The sequence below is a fragment of the Pantherophis guttatus genome, chromosome 2, assembly GCF_059756535.1.
Source record: "Pantherophis guttatus breed Tessera chromosome 2, ASM5975653v1, whole genome shotgun sequence".
NCBI classification, from domain to species: Eukaryota; Metazoa; Chordata; class Lepidosauria; order Squamata; family Colubridae; genus Pantherophis; species Pantherophis guttatus.
This window is the reverse complement of record NC_142064.1, coordinates 134,660,666-134,679,065: the sequence shown is the minus strand read 5'-3', so window position 1 is coordinate 134,679,065 and position 18,400 is coordinate 134,660,666. Positions and strand designations below refer to the sequence as shown.

The window sequence follows — 18,400 nt, the reverse complement described above, 5'->3', positions numbered from 1 at the left end:
GGGAGAAGGAAAAAGGGAAGGAAGGAAAAAGGGGAAGAAGGGAGAAAGAGAAAGGGAGAAGGGAGAGAAGAGAAAGAGAGAAGGGAGAATTCAGAAATGGAGAATTAAGAAAGGGAGAATTTAGAAAGGGAGAAAGAAAGGAGAAAGGGAAAAGGAGAAAGGGAAGGGGAAGAAGGGAGAACGGGAGAATGGAGAAAGGGAGAAATGGAGAATTGAGAAAGGGAGAAGGGAGAAAGGGAAGAAGGGAGAAAGGGAGAATTGAGAAAGGGAGAAAGGGAGAAGGAAAAAGGGAAGGAAGGAAAAAGGGGAAGAAGGGAGAAAGAGAAAGGGAGAAGGGAGAGAAGAGAAAGAGAGAAGGGAGAATTCAGAAAGGGAGAATTAAGAAAGGGAGAATTTAGAAAGGGAGAAAGAGAGAAAGGAGAAAGGGAAAAGGAGAAAGGGAAGGGGAAGAAGGGAGAACGGGAGAATGGAGAAAGGGAGAAATGGAGAATTGAGAAAGGGAGAAGGGAGAAAGGGAAGAAGGGAGAAAGGGAGAATTGAGAAAGGGAGAAAGGGAGAAGGAAAAAGGGAGGGAGAAGGAAAAAGGGAAGGGGAAGAAGGGAGAAAGAGAGAAAGGGAGAATTGAGAAAGGGAGAAGGAAAAAGGGAGGGAGAAGGAAAAAGGGAAGGGGAAGAAGGGAGAAAGGAGAAAGGGAGAATTGAGAAAGGGAGAAAGGGAGAAGGAAAAAGGGAAAGGGAGGAGGAAGACGAGACGAGACGAGACGAGTGGAGAGGAGAGGAGAGGAGAGATACTATGATTGAAGCTTCGAAGAAAGACTTGGCTGCCTCCCAACGCGCACGAGACGGTGGATGCCCTTCTCTGATTGGACGGGTGACGCATCGCGGTGGGGCGGGGCCCTGCCTGACAGCTTATTCAACCGAGCTCTTGAGATAAATACAGGTGGTCCAAGATGCTGCGGCGGCACAGCTTTCCGACGCTCTCGCCGGCTTCAGACTTCTCCGCGCAAAGATGTCTCAGACGCTCAAGCTGGCCACCAAGGCATCCTTGCTCGCGAAGCTCTTTCCTGAGCTGTGGGTGGAATCTGTCCTCGGGGCGCGATCGAAAGTTATCAAAAGCCATAAAACTCTGGAGGAGATGCCGGGACCCAGCGCTCTCAGCTTCTTCAACGACCTTTTCTGCAAAAGAGGGCTCTCGCGATTGCACGAACTCCAGGTAAGAGTCGCCTTGAGATGATAGATGACAGACAGACAGACAGACAGACAGACAGACCAATATCATCCCTACACCCTCATCACCACCATGATAATATCTCTCTCTCTGCCTCTCTCTGTCTGTCTTGTCTCTGTCTGTCTCTGTCTCTCTCTTCCCCCTCTCTCCCTCCCCTTTAAGGCTTGAAACTAGTGAGTCTTTTCCTTAATTCCCCATCAAAAAAAGGGATTACGCAGTGTTTTTAATCTCAAAACCCTTTTTGTCTTGCGAGGGCTTATGTAAAACCAATCTAGTCTAAAAAAAAAAAAAAAACCCTGATCCTATGGACACTTCCCCACTTTTCTATCCATCCAAGATACTTGATAAGCAAAAAACTTTCTGGGATTACCAATCAAAAGATGTGCGGCATTCTAGGCTTTCCTTTTGCAAGGTGTGGTATGTCTATGTGCGTAAGGAATTGGTGTGTGTGTGTGTGTGTGTGTGTGTCTTTTTAAAGAAAGGATCACAGATGGGAGATAACCAAGGCTGACTCCCCTGTAAAATATCTGTGAATGAAGCAAGGTAGTTGCACCATCCAAACTTCATCTAAGAGTTCTTTTTCTTAATTACAGTTCCTTCCTTTTTTGGAAGGGGACAGTGGACAGCAGGCATAGAGCACCTTTTGGGAACAGAAGTCATATACAATACAATGAATTTTGCTCCCTCCTCCCCAGTTGTTTATCCAGGGGTGTCCCCAAGGGTCTCTTACTGGGTAAAAAAAAAAAAAAAAGGATGCTTGGAAAAGGGGGAGCTCCAGAAAAGAAAAAATGGCAACAGCCAATGGATGAGCAAACTTCTTCTGAATGGATGGCTCTTGACCCATGATTTCTCAAATTGCCCTTTGAATCTTTCATTCGTGGGTTTTTGGGGTTTTTTACTTCATGGATGGTGCCTTGGCTATTTCTTTTTTAAGCTTCTGCCCACAATTCCAATTATCCAAATGAATTATCCCCTTGTAACAATGTGGGGAAGAGATTGGCATCCTTGGCATCCTTAAAGCAGTGTGGAAATGAACCCTCCAAGTTAAGGACATGGCATAAAATACACCCTCATAAGCAATATTTGAGCTATTCTCCAAAGCTTTGCTTAAAAATCTCTGTTGCTCCCCAGGAATCAATGGGAGAGGAATCACAGACATTTAATGACAATTCAGTACAGTTAAGGCAAGACATCCCTGAGCCCAACCACCCCTGGTTTATGATGGCATATTTATAAAAACAGGAGCAGGTATCCTACAAAGGTGCAAACGTGTTGTCAAGATCCTCACTTGCATTTATGGAAACCTTGCAGTGCGCACTTCTTGTTGCCAGCCAAGAGGCTATTTCAGGGATGCCAGTTCAGCGCATTCTTTCCTACCTTGCTTGTCTACTGTGCTGTGTTAGATGGGCAGCAGCTTTCATTGAAAAACCTAAGCCACTGAGCTGAGCAAAACCATTTTGACCTTGTGGCCATCTATGGCATTAAACTGTACTTGCGTGTGTGTATGAGACACATTGTGCAATTTTTAAATCACTGATGGCTCTGTGAGGTGTGTACGGATGGGAGTGCCCTAGCCCATTCTTGTTTTAACATAACATGTTCCATGAGTATGTTCAATAGTTGTCTCAATAAAACAGTGTTTTACTATAATTGTGGAGGTTATCTCCTTCTGCATGCTCTAAAAAAGAGAATATTTTATTTTACTTCCAAAGTCTCTTTGCCATTCATCAATTCTTGTGTTTCCTCTAGCTTTAGCACAGTGGACATGATTTTTTTTAAAAATTGAAGTGTCCTTGGTGCTGTCAGAGCTTGGTTGTTTTCCTGCTGACTTTTTAAATTGCCTTTATTTAAATTTGCAATGATCCTATTATATAGAATATTTTTCTATTGCAATCCAATTCTTCCTTCCAAAGGTATCTGGAATATATTTTGATATTTCCTAAGGGCAAAAAATATACTGAGTTACATTAATGAAACAGAGTAGTGCAAGCTGCTACCCTATATTGTCAAAATAGGTTTGTAGGATTAGCAGTACATCATTAGATAGGCAGAGAAAAATATTCACAATACTTATCTTGTAAAATGCCCTTGCTGGCATCTCAGGGTGGATTTGATTTAAATTGAGTTGATTTAAATCACAATTTAAATCATGATTTAAATCACTAGTAAAAAGGCTTGATTTAAATCAACTCAATTTAAATCATAATTTTTAAAGAGCAACTGTCATCTCTGCTATTCCTTTGACCCACTGTTGACTCACCGATAGTCCCAGTGTTGCAGAATATACAGCCTCATGCTACATAACTAAGCTCCATTTCATGCTGAATAAACTAAATTATTTATGTATCTTAAATAAAAAACTATCTTACGATAGATTTTTACCCCAAAAGTTTTTTATTAAAATAAATTCGATAAAAATCAAAAAAATCTGATTTAAATCAAAAAAATCCGATTTAAATTTAAAAAATCTGATTTTTTTTTTGATTTTTTAAAAAAAATTCATTGATTTTTATCCACCCTGTCTGTAATATCATTATCCTGATTATCTCTGGAAAGAATCTGAGGGGTGAAGAGCAGGCAGTTTTGGAATATCATATCAGTGTTAAATTTGTTGAATGTTATACTGGTAATCTAATGTCAATTATATTCATAAAGGTAAAAAGACCCCCACAAAGGTTTTAGGGTGGGCGAGGCTGTTTGATTTATGCATCACTACTATCTTTGGATAGTGTGGGAAGTATTGAGATTAAACATATATCCTCTCTTTGCATGCGTAACCTCTAAGAACAATTGTATATATCAGGGGTGTCAAACTCACGGACCACGGGCCAGATGCGTCACATACTGGACACACCCACCCCCATTGTAGCAAAGGGGGGAAAGTCACGATATGTCATGTGATGACAATGTGACGATGCGCGTTTGACACCCCTGCTATATATGCATTGTCGTGATCCTCTTTTGCTATTTTATTATTGTTGATATACTATAGTATTCCCCAAAGAGGGAAAAGCAAATGTACCATTGAAAAATGCTGACACTTAAGTTAAGAACTCAATTTGGTTTTACTTAGAGTTCTTTCACTTTTCTACTTTATCAAAGAGACACAGAACCATGAGGAGTCAGCAACTTAACAGAAAATGAGACTAAATAATGAAAGCTACTCAAGAGTCTGAAGAACGCTCTAGTCTAGTCTAACCAAATGAATGAAAAGCACAATCCTACACATATTTCGAGAGCCAACAACCCTTTTGTCCCACTTTTAAGAGTCTACATCACAGAGAATCAATCCAAAGAAGGCAAAACCTATTTTTCAGTCCTAGTGATTGCAGTAGAAAAAGCCACCGACTTAATTTTGTCGTGTAAGCTTCAGGACTAAAACTGCCCTTTCTTGTCCAATAAGCCACTGTCCTTGCACTGGCAATTTCTAAGCGCTTCTTTAGATACTCAATCCGAGTTAATCCCTTTTCACATATGTGAAGATGCTTGCATTATAGAGGTTCTAGGATGTACCGCCAACGTATTTAGGTATTCATTTTGGACAATGGATGCTTATCCTTTTTGACCTGGAGGTTACCAGTAAGGGAGAAAAATTCTGCAATCGTTTTTCCCCGCAGCAAGAAAATGTAACTATTGAGAAACTTGACACATGAAGCGTTTCTTCCATGGGTTCAGTATATTTCTACCTGGAGTGGACTGGATTTGAGATTAACAGCCTTTCTAGATACTTTCTTATTTAGCAATCATTTCAGTGATTATGCAGAATTTGGGGTTAATCGAACAAAAGAGATGGGGGGGGGGGAGTGGATATGATTGTGTTTCCTGACTGGATCTTCTTCCCTGAGTGGATCGTTATGGGATGTTTCACCAGCTTCTCTCCTGCTCTCCTCCTAGATCGAAGGCAAGGCGAAATATGGTCCGGTTTGGAAGGCGAGTTTTGGGCCCATCCTCACAGTCCATGTGGCTGATCCCAGTCTGATTGAACAGGTGCTAAGACAGGAAGGCAAGCATCCCATTCGCTCTGACCTCTCCTCCTGGAAGGATTATCGAGTGTGCCGAGGCCATGCATATGGGCTGCTGACAGCGTAAGTATTCGCTGCCTTTTGTTTTCCAGGCAGGTCGGCAGGAGTTCATATTGCAGTAGAGTTCCCCTGAAGGCTGTCCTTGCAGAGGTTATTCCATTCTCATTATTTCCCACCCTGCAAATCATTTCATACATTGATTAGCTATGGAGTAGCTCCCTCTAGTGATTTCCCGGAGGCTTTCAAGAAGGTTTTATGCATCTGAAGATGTGGCTCTGATGGTCATTTAGGCAGCAATTTTAAAAGCCTGTTGCCATTCGTCCCTCAGTTTTATATAAGGAGTTTCTGCTCTTGTGGCAGCTAACTATCAGAACTAGAAAATAAAGAATCAAAGCCCAATATAATACAGTTAAAACTTTGATCGACGCAACTTATAAATCCCAACTGAAAGGAGGAAGAATTACATGCCTCTCCAGGAAGCAAAAAGTTGGGGAAATTGTTGACTCTCTAAAGTTGGCAAGTTGAGAGGGCTGCAGGAACTTAGAAGGACCGAGATAGGACAGGACAAGCCTCACAGTTAGATCAAGGGAATCAGTATCAGTTACTTCGGGCAGCCAAAGCAGGTGAGGTGGGTGGGGGACACAGAGAGCTAAAGGACAGAGTTGTGTGTAGTTGCCCTGAACCATGTCAACTATCTGCTGCCCTCAATTCCAGTGATGTTTCAATCAGTGCCCAAATAAGATCTGACTGCCAGTTCACTTGGGTTTTGGGTGGGGAATGGGGAGAGCTGCTGCCATCTTGCCTCTCACATGAGGCAACATATTATCCTGAAAAAATCCTGTTCCCGAACAATGTGGAGATCAACAGTATCATCTGTTCCCATGACACAAAAAAACATCTTAAGACACCAGAGACTGTAGACAATTGTGTAATTTACCACTACTACCTACACATACTCACAAAACATATGTGTAGGTGGTAGTGGTGAGTTACACAATTGACTACAGTCTCCGATGTCTTAAAATATGTTTTCATGTCATGGGATAAGATGTTTCCTGCCCTCTATATTTCTCATGCAAAATCAGCAGAATTAGGTAGTAATGGAAACTTTAGTGCAAAGACCTCAGATAGTCCTACATGAAGTTCCTACTGTGAACTATTTCACAGTTGGGTTATGTAGTGGGAGGGACACACCTTATTTATCGATTTTTATGTATTACTGGGGTTTATATGCCACTCTAACCCATGGACCCTCCAAAACTACAGCACACAACATCTCCCATCATCGGCCAGACTGGCTGAAGCTGTTGGCCACCATATTTTATTCACAGCTTGCCTATTTCAAATGCTAAGCTGATATACTTCTCTTTTCTTCTGGCACCTCACCTTTGTGGCTCTGGAAAGGAAGCTGAAATCCTTAAGTAACAGGCCAAGCTTTCTCCCTTACTCTGAGAGCATGAATGGAGACAGTTTGAAACCATAATTACTGGCCCTTTCCTGCCTCAAGGTGTTTTAGCACATCCTCTCTCTGAAGCACCTGCTTCATTTTGTGTTTCTTCCTTTGGAGGACTGCTCACTAGAGCTGATCTGTGGAAGACAAGAGGAAAGAAGTCCCTCATGTTTTCTGGGAATGCGTTACATGAGAACAGCAGAATCTTGCTGAGGCTTCTGCAAGCCTACAGGCCGGGAAGTGAGAAATCACTGAGGGCCACACGAAGCCGTAGATGACTCAGGCTCCCTTACTAGGGGTTCTCCCATCTGCTTGGCTGGTGGCTTCCACAGCCTGGACCAAGGCAGGATATGAGTAACAAGAAAAGGAAATGTAACCAAGAGATAAGCACTCAGCTCCATTTGGAGGGGCTTTGGGTGGTTTGTTCCCAGATTATTAGTGGACTATCTATCCCAGTGTGGTGTAATGGTTAAGGCATCAGGGCTAGAAACCAGGAAACTGTGTTCTAATCTTGCCTGGAGCACAAAGCCAGCTGGGTGACCTTGGCCCAGTCACTTTCTCTCAGCCCTAGGAATGTTGCAATGGTAAACCAGTATTGAAAAACCTTGTCAGGAAAACCTGTAGGGACTTGTCCAATCAGAATCAGACATAATTGAGTGGGGGGGGGAGTCTCTTTTACGAGGTTGGAGGTGTAGGTCCACCAAGCTAATATTTACCCCTCTTTGGAAAAGGGAGAACGTTCTTACTTGTTTCTAGTTTTGTCTCTGTAGAGCTTTGGGCTTCCCTTCTGTCCAGCAGACTAACGGAGGCTGTTTTCTACCATGCAGGGAAGGTGAGGAGTGGCAGCAAATTCGCAGTATCCTAGGAAAACACATGCTGAAGCCCAAGGAGGTGGAATCTTACACTGGCACCCTGAACGAGGTGGTCAGTGATCTGATCGGCCGGCTGCAGCACCAGAGAAATAGCCACGAGCGACACGTGGTCAAGAATGTGGCCGATGAATTCTACAAGTTTGGATTAGAAGGTACCTTACAGCTTTATGCCCGTTTTATAAAATTGCCCCACAACATTTCATCTGTATCCAAGTTAACACTTCAACATTCACAAGTAGAGAAATTTTCGGATAACGGTATAATATAGTGTAATGGATATAATGGAGCCAGGCTGAGTTTATCTGAGATAAACTACAATTAGTCCTCAACTTAAAACCATTTGTTTAGCGACAGTTTGAAGTTGTGATAGCACTGAAAAAAAGCGACTTACAACTGGTCCTCACACTTAACAACTGTTGCAGCATCCCACAGTCATGTGAGCTAAATTTTGATGCTTGCCAACCAGCACGTATTTACAAAGGTTGCAGTGTCCCAGGTCACATGATTGCCAGAGTCATTTCGATACGAGATGGGCAGCAAATAAATAAATTTTATTTTAAATAAATAATTTTTTTAAAAAAAATTACAAATCTTTCCACCCAGCTTCTCACAAGCAAAGTCAATGGGAGAAGCCAGAATTGCTTAATGACCTCATGATTCACTTAATAACTGCAGTGACAAGTGTGGCAAAAAAAAAGGTCATAAAATTGGGCATGACTCAACCACCCTGCTTAGCAAAGGAAATTCTGGTCCCAATTGTGGTCGTAAGCACTATTTTTATAGCGTTAATAATACAAGCACATGAGAATATCTAATTTATACTTTTCTCCCCATAAGTCTTTCTTTACTACTTCAGCACAATTATACCATCCCTTAATGAGTCCTCAATAATTTTCATGTTCCAGGTTTCTTGTAAACCAGAGTTTTAGGCATTTAAAAAATGGCAACTTATGTTGAATTCTACAAAGTGAAAACCTCTAACTTCAATATTTAAATTTAATTGTTCAATTACAATTTTAATGGTTGCAGAGAAGGATTTGAAAGTGTGTTGCCAGTGCTTGTTAAAAAAAACAAAACAAAACTCAGATACTAAGGAATGAGGTTTGATGGAGAAAGTTTCTGTTGTAATGATTGAAGTGACCATTCATTTAATTCCCTTCCCTAGGTATTTCTTCGGTCCTCTTTGAATCCCGCATTGGCTGCCTGGAACCCAAAGTTCCAGAAGAAACAGAGAAGTTCATTAGCTCCATCAACACCATGTTCGTCATGACTCTGCTCACAATGGCCATGCCCAAATTTTTGCACCAAATCTTTCCTAAACCCTGGCAGAAGTTCTGTGAATCTTGGGACTATATGTTTGAGTTTGGTGAGTGTTTGTGCCACTAAAGTTACCTACTTTAAGTAATTTTTAAACTAATCTTCAATTGGGAGCTGCCCAGAATTGGTGAAAGATGGGTGGCTATATAAATGTTAGAAAGAGATGATGATAGATAGATAGATAGATAGATAGATAGATAGATAGATAGATGATAGATAGATAAGTAGATAGATAAATGATAGATAGATGGATAGGTTAGAGATAGATTAGAGATTAGAGATAGAGAGATATAGATTCCTGCTTTGATGTGATTATCAATATTGCCTTTGTTATTATTTATTATAAAGAATGGTTTTGTAAGGACCAGAAATGTGCTATTTCTCATTTCATTTGCTGTTACAATTTTCTTTTTCTCCTTTCTTCTAAGGGATAGATTATTCAGGAATTTCCCCAAATGCTAAGTCTAGATAGCAGTACTTTGAGGATTTGATTGAAGGATAGTGTGTAAATACCTAAAACAGATAGATACCTATTGCTGACATGTTACAGAGAGCCAGGGCTGGCCTATTTAAAAGGTGATATTCTCCTGTTTGCTTAAAGTCATATTAAAACATATTGAAGCTTGGTTTGAAAGAAGAAACTTTCAGACCTGACTGATATGTCGCAAAGATTGTTAAATATTTATTGGATGGCTCCAACAGGGAGACAAAGAATAATTTTTTGCCCATTTCTTTTCCAGCCAAAGGACACATTGATAAGCGGATGGCTGAAGTTTCAGAAAAAATCACCCAGGGGGAGAAAGTCGAAGGAAAATACCTCACTTATTATTTGGCACAAGAAAAACTGTCCATGAAATCCATCTATGGAAATGTGACCGAGCTTTTGCTGGCTGGTGTGGATACGGTAAGCACTTGGGGATGCTGTAAAATTGAATATTTTCTGTACTCGCAAGCATTATTTCTCTCTACCTTTGGAAGCCACGTTCAATCCAACTTCAGCTGAAACTAGTTCATACAATGGGGGGGGGGGATTGATAGATGTTGGGGACAATAGGTTAGATGGATGATGTCATCTTCTTAAAGTGGAGTCAACTGTTCTGCAGGCCACAATAACCTTTTATTGAATAAATAGTCAAAAGGACCATATTCCCTTCTGTAGCTGTTCTTTAGAGGAGGACAAGGATGTAGGTGTAATGGGATTTGGCTTGAACCTGAAATTTATTTCCTTGCTTAAAGCAAGGACATTTTTCCCCAATCAGAAACTTTCCAGTTGTATTAGATTACATTTCCCATCATTTCCAGTTAGAATAGAATAGAATAGAATTTTTTATTGGCCAAATGTGATTGGACACACAAGGAATTTGTCTTGGTGCATACACTCTCAGTGTGCATAAAATAAAAGGTAAGTTCATCAAGAATCATAAGGTACAACATTTAATGATAGTCATAGGGTACAAATAAGCAATCAGGAAACAATATCAATATAAATCGTAAGGATACAAGCAACAAAGTTACAGTCCTACAGTCATAAGTGGAAGGAGATGGGTGGTGGGAACGATGAGAAGATTAATACTAGTGCAGGCTTAGTAAATAGTTTGACAGTGTTGAGGCAATTATTTGTTTAGGAGAGTGATGGCGTTCAGGAAAAAACTGTTCTTGTGTCTAGTTGTTCTGGTGTGCAGTGCAGTTAAGGATGGACGTAGTCCAGCATATACACAAGGCATTTAAAATATGTAAAGTTGATGACTCTTAGCTTTTTTTTTTTTTTTTAATGCTTTAAATAATTTTCTGCACTGTGGACTCTTCAGCTCTGTTTAGAATGCAGTTCGCAATATTATCTGATCCACTCTTGATCTGACATAATCTGACGAAAGGACGTGGATTCCATCCACGATTCTTAGCTTTTGTTCTTTGGCTGTACGAAAGAAGAATGCCCTAGACAGCTAGCACAAAAACAGCACCTACTACTTAGCAACGATGCTTCCAACCTTGTAGGGGGATTATTCTCTGCACTGCTTAGGCTAGTTCTGAATCCATCTCTCTTTCTCTATCCCTGCAGATCTCAAGCACTTTGTCCTGGAGTTTGTATGAGCTGTCTCGTCACTCTCAGATACAAGCGGCCCTCCATGAGGAAATTACCACTGTGATGCAGGACGGCCTCATTCCAACTGCTGCCGATGTAGCTCAGATGCCTCTGTTGAAAGCAGTGGTGAAGGAGGTCCTGAGGTGAGTCTTATTTCAGGAGCAGATGGGAAGCCGGTATGTGGAAGGTAGAAATACAGAAATGTCCTATGCTGATCTTGCGAGGGGAAGCTTAAAAGATGGTCAGGTTTCTTCTTGCCTGAAAGCCTGTTAGCTTTGCTGTCTGGGGAATTCTGGGAGTTGAAGTCCACCAGGCTTAAAGTTGCCAAGGTTGGAGACCCCTTTGCTAGGGGGCTTTTCAGGGCAGAAGCTGAATGGTAGCAGTTCAAGATCACCTGTTTCCCCCCCCCCCCCCCACTGCACTGATCATAAGATCAGTCTTAAGATCAGCTTTTTATTCTTGTCTGCCTTTGGCATTCAGAGATGCTAATTTTTATCATCCACGACTTATTTGTCCACGTAAAAATCCATTTGAGTACAGGTAGTCCTTGACTTACACTGTTTGCTTGGTGACCACTCAAAGTTACGATGGACCCATCACAAGTTACTTATGACCCTATTTTGAAGTTACAGTATAATAGCCATAACACACATATCCCCTCATGGTCATGATATCACATTTTGGACACTTTGCAAAAGGTTCTCCTTTATGGCTGTTTGCAGAGTCCTTTGTTCACATGATAACAATTTTTGATGGTTTGGGGGATTTATTTCCAGTTTGAGTCAAAAAAAAAAAATGCCCATTGGGTAAAATGGATCATCTTAATGACCATGGTGATTCCCTTAAACAACCGCCACAAAAATGTCATAAAATTGGGTCCAATCACATAGTGAGCTGCTTAATGACTGCAATGACTTACAACTGTAATTCCTGGTTCAATAACAGCCTTAAGAAGAGGACTACCTGAACCAATGTGGATTTTAAAATCTACTAAAGCTCTTTGCTTTGCTTTTGCATGGCTCAGTAGCAATAGCACGTAGACTTATATACCGCTTCACAGTGCTTTATAGCCCTCTCTAAGCGGTTTACAGAGTCAGCATATTGCCCCCAACAATCTGGGTCCTCATTTTACTGGCTTCGGAAGGATGGAAGGCTGAGTCAACCTTGAGCTGGTCAGAATCGAACTGCTGGCAGTCGGCAGAATTAGGCTGCAATATTGCATTCTAATCACTGCGCCATCAGGGCTCTTAGTAGGTGCTTGGCTTTCCTGCTTAGTTTTTTGCTGTGGAGCATCCATTTGGAGGTGAATTTAGCTTCCTAGCTAGTTAACTTTATTTCTATCAATGTGCTTTGCACTGAGTATCTATAGATCTGGACAGCTGGGCAAGCAGTGAAATCTGTGATTCCTTTAAAATAACTTTTGCTTTTGTTTGCTCTTTACAGATTGTACCCAGTGATTCCTGGTAATGCGCGTGTCATCTCAGACAGGGACATCCACGTGGGAGACTATATCATCCCTAAGAAGGTGAGCAAGAGCAGAGATGATGCAAATGGAAATGGAAAGAAAGCACAGTAACCGTTAGTCTGCAGTATATTGCCACAAACCATTCATGTGTCATTTGGATGCAACGATTAGAAGCAACTGCTGAGTTAAACTACGGACCTACACAAGACAAGGCTGATAATCTAGACACAATGTGATCTCAACCACATGTGTTCATCTAGGATTGCAGTTACCAGCTGCCCATGATGTGCTACTGACACTCTCCTTAGTTGTATCTAATGTGCAACTGATTTTTAACATCAACAAAGTTATAAGTTGTGAAGGAATAAATTAACAACATATAACAGGGGGTGGGTGGGTTCAAATTCAATTTCATTGAGGGGCGCATCAGGGTTGTGTTTGACCTCGGGGAGCGGGCAGGTGGGCATGGCCCGCTTGACGTCACTCGTATCGGAGGCGCCTGTGGTGGCCCGAGGGCTCTGCCAGAGAAAACGGAGGTTGGGAGGGTCCCTCCATTTTCACTGGCAGAGGCACTGCAGGCCAATCCTTTGCTGTTTCCAGGGTGGCCCCGTGAGTCAGATCTAAGCACCCTGCAAGCTGAATCCAGCCCACGGGCCTTGGATTTGACACTCCTGACATATAATAAATGGGAAGAAAGAGTAAAATCAATACAACTATTCACCATAGGACACCAGGGAGATCCAAAACATGCCTGTTACTCTTTGTCCCCAAGTCTCTGGAAATGTATAAATAGTTTAGGATAAGCATACAGGAATTCTTATTAGATTGGAACTCAAGGAAAGGATTCCTTAATGGAAATACTGTCTTAAGGGCCAAATGAAGACAGGGGACCAATGAAGGTTTGGATCTTGAAATGGGAACTAAGATTTTTTTTTCTCTTCCTCTTTTCTTTAGACCCTGATAACCCTTTGCCATTATGCTACCTCTCGAGATGAGAAGTACTTCTCCGACCCTAACTCATTCCAGCCTGAGCGATGGCTGCAGAAGAATGCTTCACACCACCCCTATGCCTCCATTCCCTTCGGCTTTGGCAAACGCAGTTGCATTGGCCGACGTATTGCGGAGCTTGAAGTATATCTGGCGCTGGCTAGGGTACGGTATACTGATGGTTTATGGTTTATGGTTTATTTGATTTGTATACCGCCCTACTCCCGAAGGACTCAGGGCGGTGAACAGCCAAGCAATAAAATACATAAATACAAAAAATTAAAAAAACCAGTTAAAATCAAATTAAATCATTTTGGCCCAGACAAATTAAAACACCCCAATAATTTAAGAACAGATTAAAATTTACATATTAAAAGAGGGAGGAGATTAGGCCAAGCCTGCTTGATGGAATAAAAGAGTCTTCACAGCGCGGCGGAAGGTGCGCAGATCCGGGATCCTCCGTATCTCTGGGGGGAGCTCATTCCAGACGGTAGGTGCCCCCACAGAGAAGGGTCTCCCCCTAGGGGTCGCCAGCCGACATTGTTTGGCTGACGGCACCCGGAGGAGTCCCTCTCTATGAGAGCGTACTGGCCGGTGGGAGGCTATTGGTGGTAGTAGGCGGTCCCGTAGATAACCAGGTCCTAAGCCATGGAGCGCTTTAAAGGTGGTAACCAAACCTTGAAGCGCACCCGGAAGACCACCGGGAGCCAGTGCAGCTCGCACAGGAGAGGTGTCACATGGGAGCGCCATGACGCTCCCATTACCACCCGCGCGGCCGCACTCTGCGCCAGTTGGAGCCTCCGGGTGCTCCTCAAGGGGAGCCCCATGTAGAGAGCATTACAATAGTCCAGGCGGGAGGTGACGAGGGCATGAGTGACCGTGCGTAACGAGTCCTGATCCAGAAAGGGACGCAACTGGCGAATCAGGCGAACCTGATAAAAAATCCTCCCGGTCACGGCCGTCAAGTGCTCTTCTAAAGACAGCCGTGAATCCAGGAGGATGCCCAAGTTGCGAGCCCTCTCCGTGGGGGCCAGTGATTCGCCCCCAATAGTCAGAGATGGCGTCAACTGACTATATCGGGACGTCGGAAACCACAGCCACTCGGTCTTGGATGGGTTGAGCCTGAGCCTGTTCCTCCCCATCCAGATCCGTACGGCCTCCAGGCACCGGGACATCACTTCAAGGGCATCGTTGGGGTGATCCGGTTCTGATGATGATATCTTCCAGATAAGCTCTTGCTCTACAACTGGCATGCTTGAAAACTTGGAATTCTGTTTGTTTGCGGGGGAAGGCACAGTAACAAAACATTGTCATCTGTCTTCCTTCCTTCCTTCCTTCCTTCCTTCCTTCCTTCCTTCCTTCCTTCCTTCCTTCCTCCCTCCCTCCCTCCCTCCCTCCCTCCCTCCCTCTTTCTTTCTTTCTTTCTTTCTTTCTTTCTTTCTTTCTTTCGCTCTCTCTCTCTTCTTCTTTTCTCTCTCTCTCTTTCTCCTTCCTTCCTTCTTTCCTCCCTCCCTCCCTCCCTCCCTCCCCCCTCCCCCTTTATTTCTTTCTTTCTTTCTTTCTCTCTCTTCTTCTTTTCTCTCTCTTTCTCCTTCCTTCCTTCTTTCCTTCCTCCCTCCCTTCCTCCCTCCCTCCCCCTCCCCCTTTCTTTCTTTCTTTCTTTCTTTCTTTCTTTCTTTCTTTCTTTCTTTCTTTCTTTCTTTCTCTCTCTTCTTCTTTTCTCTCTCTTTCTCCTTCCTTCCCTTCCTTCCTTCCTTCCTTCCTTCCTTCCTTCCTTCCTTTATTAGATTTATATGCCACCCATCTCACCATTGAAGCAACTCTGAGTGGTTATCTTCCATTTTTAAATCTCCCATGTTTCCCATCAATTATTCCACTTTTTTCCCTTTTTTCTGCAAAAATATCATTAAGAGGAAGAGATGGAATAGTTACATGAGGATTTTGGATCGGTCAAGTTATTACTGCCCTTTCTGAATGCACCCCCACCCCCCCCGCAATAGTTAAACTTTGTACTATAATTTGAGAGGACAACATTAAGATTGAGAATTGTCTTACTGAGTTAAAATTAGCCTGGTCTCAAATAATGCTAAGAGGTTTCTTTCTCTCCTTTTAAAAACAAATAGATCCTGATGCATTTTGAAGTGAAACCTGAAGAGGAGGGACAAATCGTAAGCCCCATGACAAGGACCTTGCTTGTGCCAGAGAAGGACATCAATTTGCAGTTTCTGAGTCGTTAAAACTGGACAAAACAAGGAAAAACCATTGACTTAGGCTTCCTGTTGATGGGCAACCGGCACTTAAGAGCCTTACTGTATAGAATCCAGTAGCTGCAAGTGAAGCTACCTGTCTGAATTCTTGATCTCAGTTTGAAAGGAAAAAAGAGGGAGAAGGCCCATGTTGCTGAGCAAGTTAGCTCCAGAGAAATCCCCTTTGCAGTTCTGGGACATGGACACTTCAAAATGACTCCTCCACCAAGAATGTTTCCCGTCTCCATCTAGGCTATGAAAATGACCACAGAAACAATCCAAACCCCATTTCAAATCTCAGCCACAACGATAACACAAATTGCTAAAAGGCAATAGAGAGTATGGTTTCCTTAACTCAGGGTTTTGAATGAAAAGACTTTTCTGGGATTTGTAGCTGCAATCAGAACTCCTCTAAAACTCCCTTTTACAACCCTGTAATCCCTTAATTTGGGGTAGAGTCGGGGAGACTGGTTGGAGCTGAGCATTTGCTGGCTGGATGCCCTTCCTGATGCCATGTGGAGTTCGCAGCTTTTTCTTTGCGTCCTAGGAAAGAAACATCTGCTGCTACCTAGGATTGAACTCTCAACCTTCTGAGTGGGAGGCATTAGGCTATCACGCCGTAATCAGAATTTCTCTATTGCTGTGAAACACAGTGGATGTATCAGTAGTGGATTTCAAATCCCGGCGCTACCGGTTCGCTATTGGTAGCGTGCGGGCGCGCTCACTCGCTTCATGAGTGTGCAGTGCTTCTGCGCATATGCAGAGCGTTTTTGATGACATCTGGGAGAGTGGGCGGAGCCTCCCGCCACTGCCACTACCGGTTCGCCCAAACTAGGGTGAACCGGGAGCAATCCACCACTTGGATGTATCATATTTAGAACTTTGGGAATGGAACAATTATGTATCTAGGTGCCTTATTGTTGTTGTTATTATTGCCATGCTAATTTTTAATATTTAATGCATTTCTCAACATATTTATATTTTTCTAGCTTTTAATTTATAAATAGAAAAATATTGGTATCAGAAGCTGTCAGAAAGAAAGAACCTTTATCTTTAAAAATGAAGTATTGTTTTCTGTATTTTGAAATGGTTGTACTGAAGCCTTTTCTGTAATCAAAATGGATCGAGTCCATTTGGTGCTATATTTATTTTTATCTTTGAATTAAATAATGAACTATGTTTTTTAAAATACGATACTGACTCTGCCTGTGCTTTAAGGTCAAAATAAATCTAAATTGGGTTGAGGGACAAATCGGTGATTATCTACTCCAGTGCTACATATTTAAAGTTGCAACTAACGGAGTTGTGTGATTCTGACTCTTCGAAGATTATAAAACGTTATATACACTCAGGATCATCAAAAGAAAGCACTTGCCACTACTCAAGTTGTAACTCCCACTATTCTGGAGAGAAGCGAAGCTACATACACTGATTATAAATCAGATAAAGGCTTGAAATGATAAGCATCCCTTTTAAAACATTTAAATTAGGGTGCCCAACCTTGGCAATTTTAAAACTCGTGGACTTCATTTTCCAGAATCCCCCAGCCAGCTATGCTATAACACCACCTGAAGGGTTGATGGAGAATATCCAAGGGATGAGTAGACAACCTGAGTTACTGTCTTCGGATGGAAGTCACTAGAAAGCCAGGTTGTTCCAACGTCATTGGGACAGGGCAGAAAATGATCCACTGCCTTTGAAAATTGTAGGATTTTGGCTTTCTCTTTCTCTCTTCTGCCTGCTGGCAATTCCTTTCAATCTTTCGACTGAACCTCAATGGGAGAACAGCCAACTGTGTCTCTACAGTAAACTTTAATCAACTGTCACAAGCTATCTATGCGGTCTTACCTCTTTTTCATCCCTGGGGCCAGACGGAGAGAGAGAGAGAAACAGACAGACAGAGAGCTGCCTCCTATTCCAAGCCTCCTTTCTTGAACGGTGAGCTTCTCATTGGGGACCACAAGTACCGAAGCTGTGTCTATGTTTGAAGCTGCTCCAATGCTAAAGGCCCCAAGGAGATAGATAGAAGCCGGCAGCATTTTTACAGGGAGTTCTATGCCCTTTCACACCATTGTAGTTTCGACACAAAGAAGATGCAAAGAACGTTTCTTTGCTCACAGTTTTCAGCCCATAATTTTTGAACCCCGGAAAGGTAATTTGAGCAGTGACTCACCACTTCTGAACATTGAGAGTCTATCAGGTTATGAAAGATAAGCTGCTGCTTTTGGAAGCTAATGCACAGCAACACACACTTGTGCACATCTTCTCATCTTCAACTACCTAGCACAGAGGTAGTTTCTTCCCAGATCTTTTCATAGGATTTTGGTTGCGAAGGCTTTCAAAAGCTATAAAGAATAATTGCAAACGTCGTGTCAGAAGGATTCCTTCAGCTGGGTCCCATCCCAGCAGCCTATTAGGAAGGAAATATCCTGCCGTTCCTGACAAGAAAGCAGGGAAAGGATTGTAGGACTTTCCAACTGAAAGAGAAGCCATAATAGCAACTCTGCATATTGATTCTATGCAATGAAATCTGAGGTAAAATAGGTCACATAAGCGTTGGCACATAAATCAAGGCAGGAGAAAAGCCCAATTAAAATGGCTTACGATTATAAAAATGGCCCTACCTGTTAATGTGGCGGAATATAATTTCATAATATTTAAATAGAATTGAATTTAGCATATGTTTTTAAATAATTTGCCTGTTCTTCTGTATAGGTTTGATGAAGAGAAC

General features: G+C 42.3%; 1 protein-coding gene across 1 annotated transcript; it reads left to right on the top strand.

Annotated features, from left to right (window-relative positions):
• Positions 1 to 975: 975 nt before the first annotated feature.
• On the top strand, positions 976 to 16,860 carry CYP27B1 (cytochrome P450 family 27 subfamily B member 1). Its single transcript, XM_034412204.3, has 9 exons — positions 976 to 1,212; positions 5,122 to 5,312; positions 7,527 to 7,723; positions 8,737 to 8,937; positions 9,629 to 9,792; positions 10,948 to 11,114; positions 12,415 to 12,496; positions 13,391 to 13,588; positions 15,547 to 16,860. Exons 1-9 carry the CDS (start codon positions 1,009 to 1,011, stop codon positions 15,658 to 15,660), a joined length of 1,518 nt encoding a protein of 505 aa, XP_034268095.2. The 5' UTR covers positions 976 to 1,008; the 3' UTR covers positions 15,661 to 16,860.
• Positions 16,861 to 18,400: the final 1,540 nt, after the last annotated feature.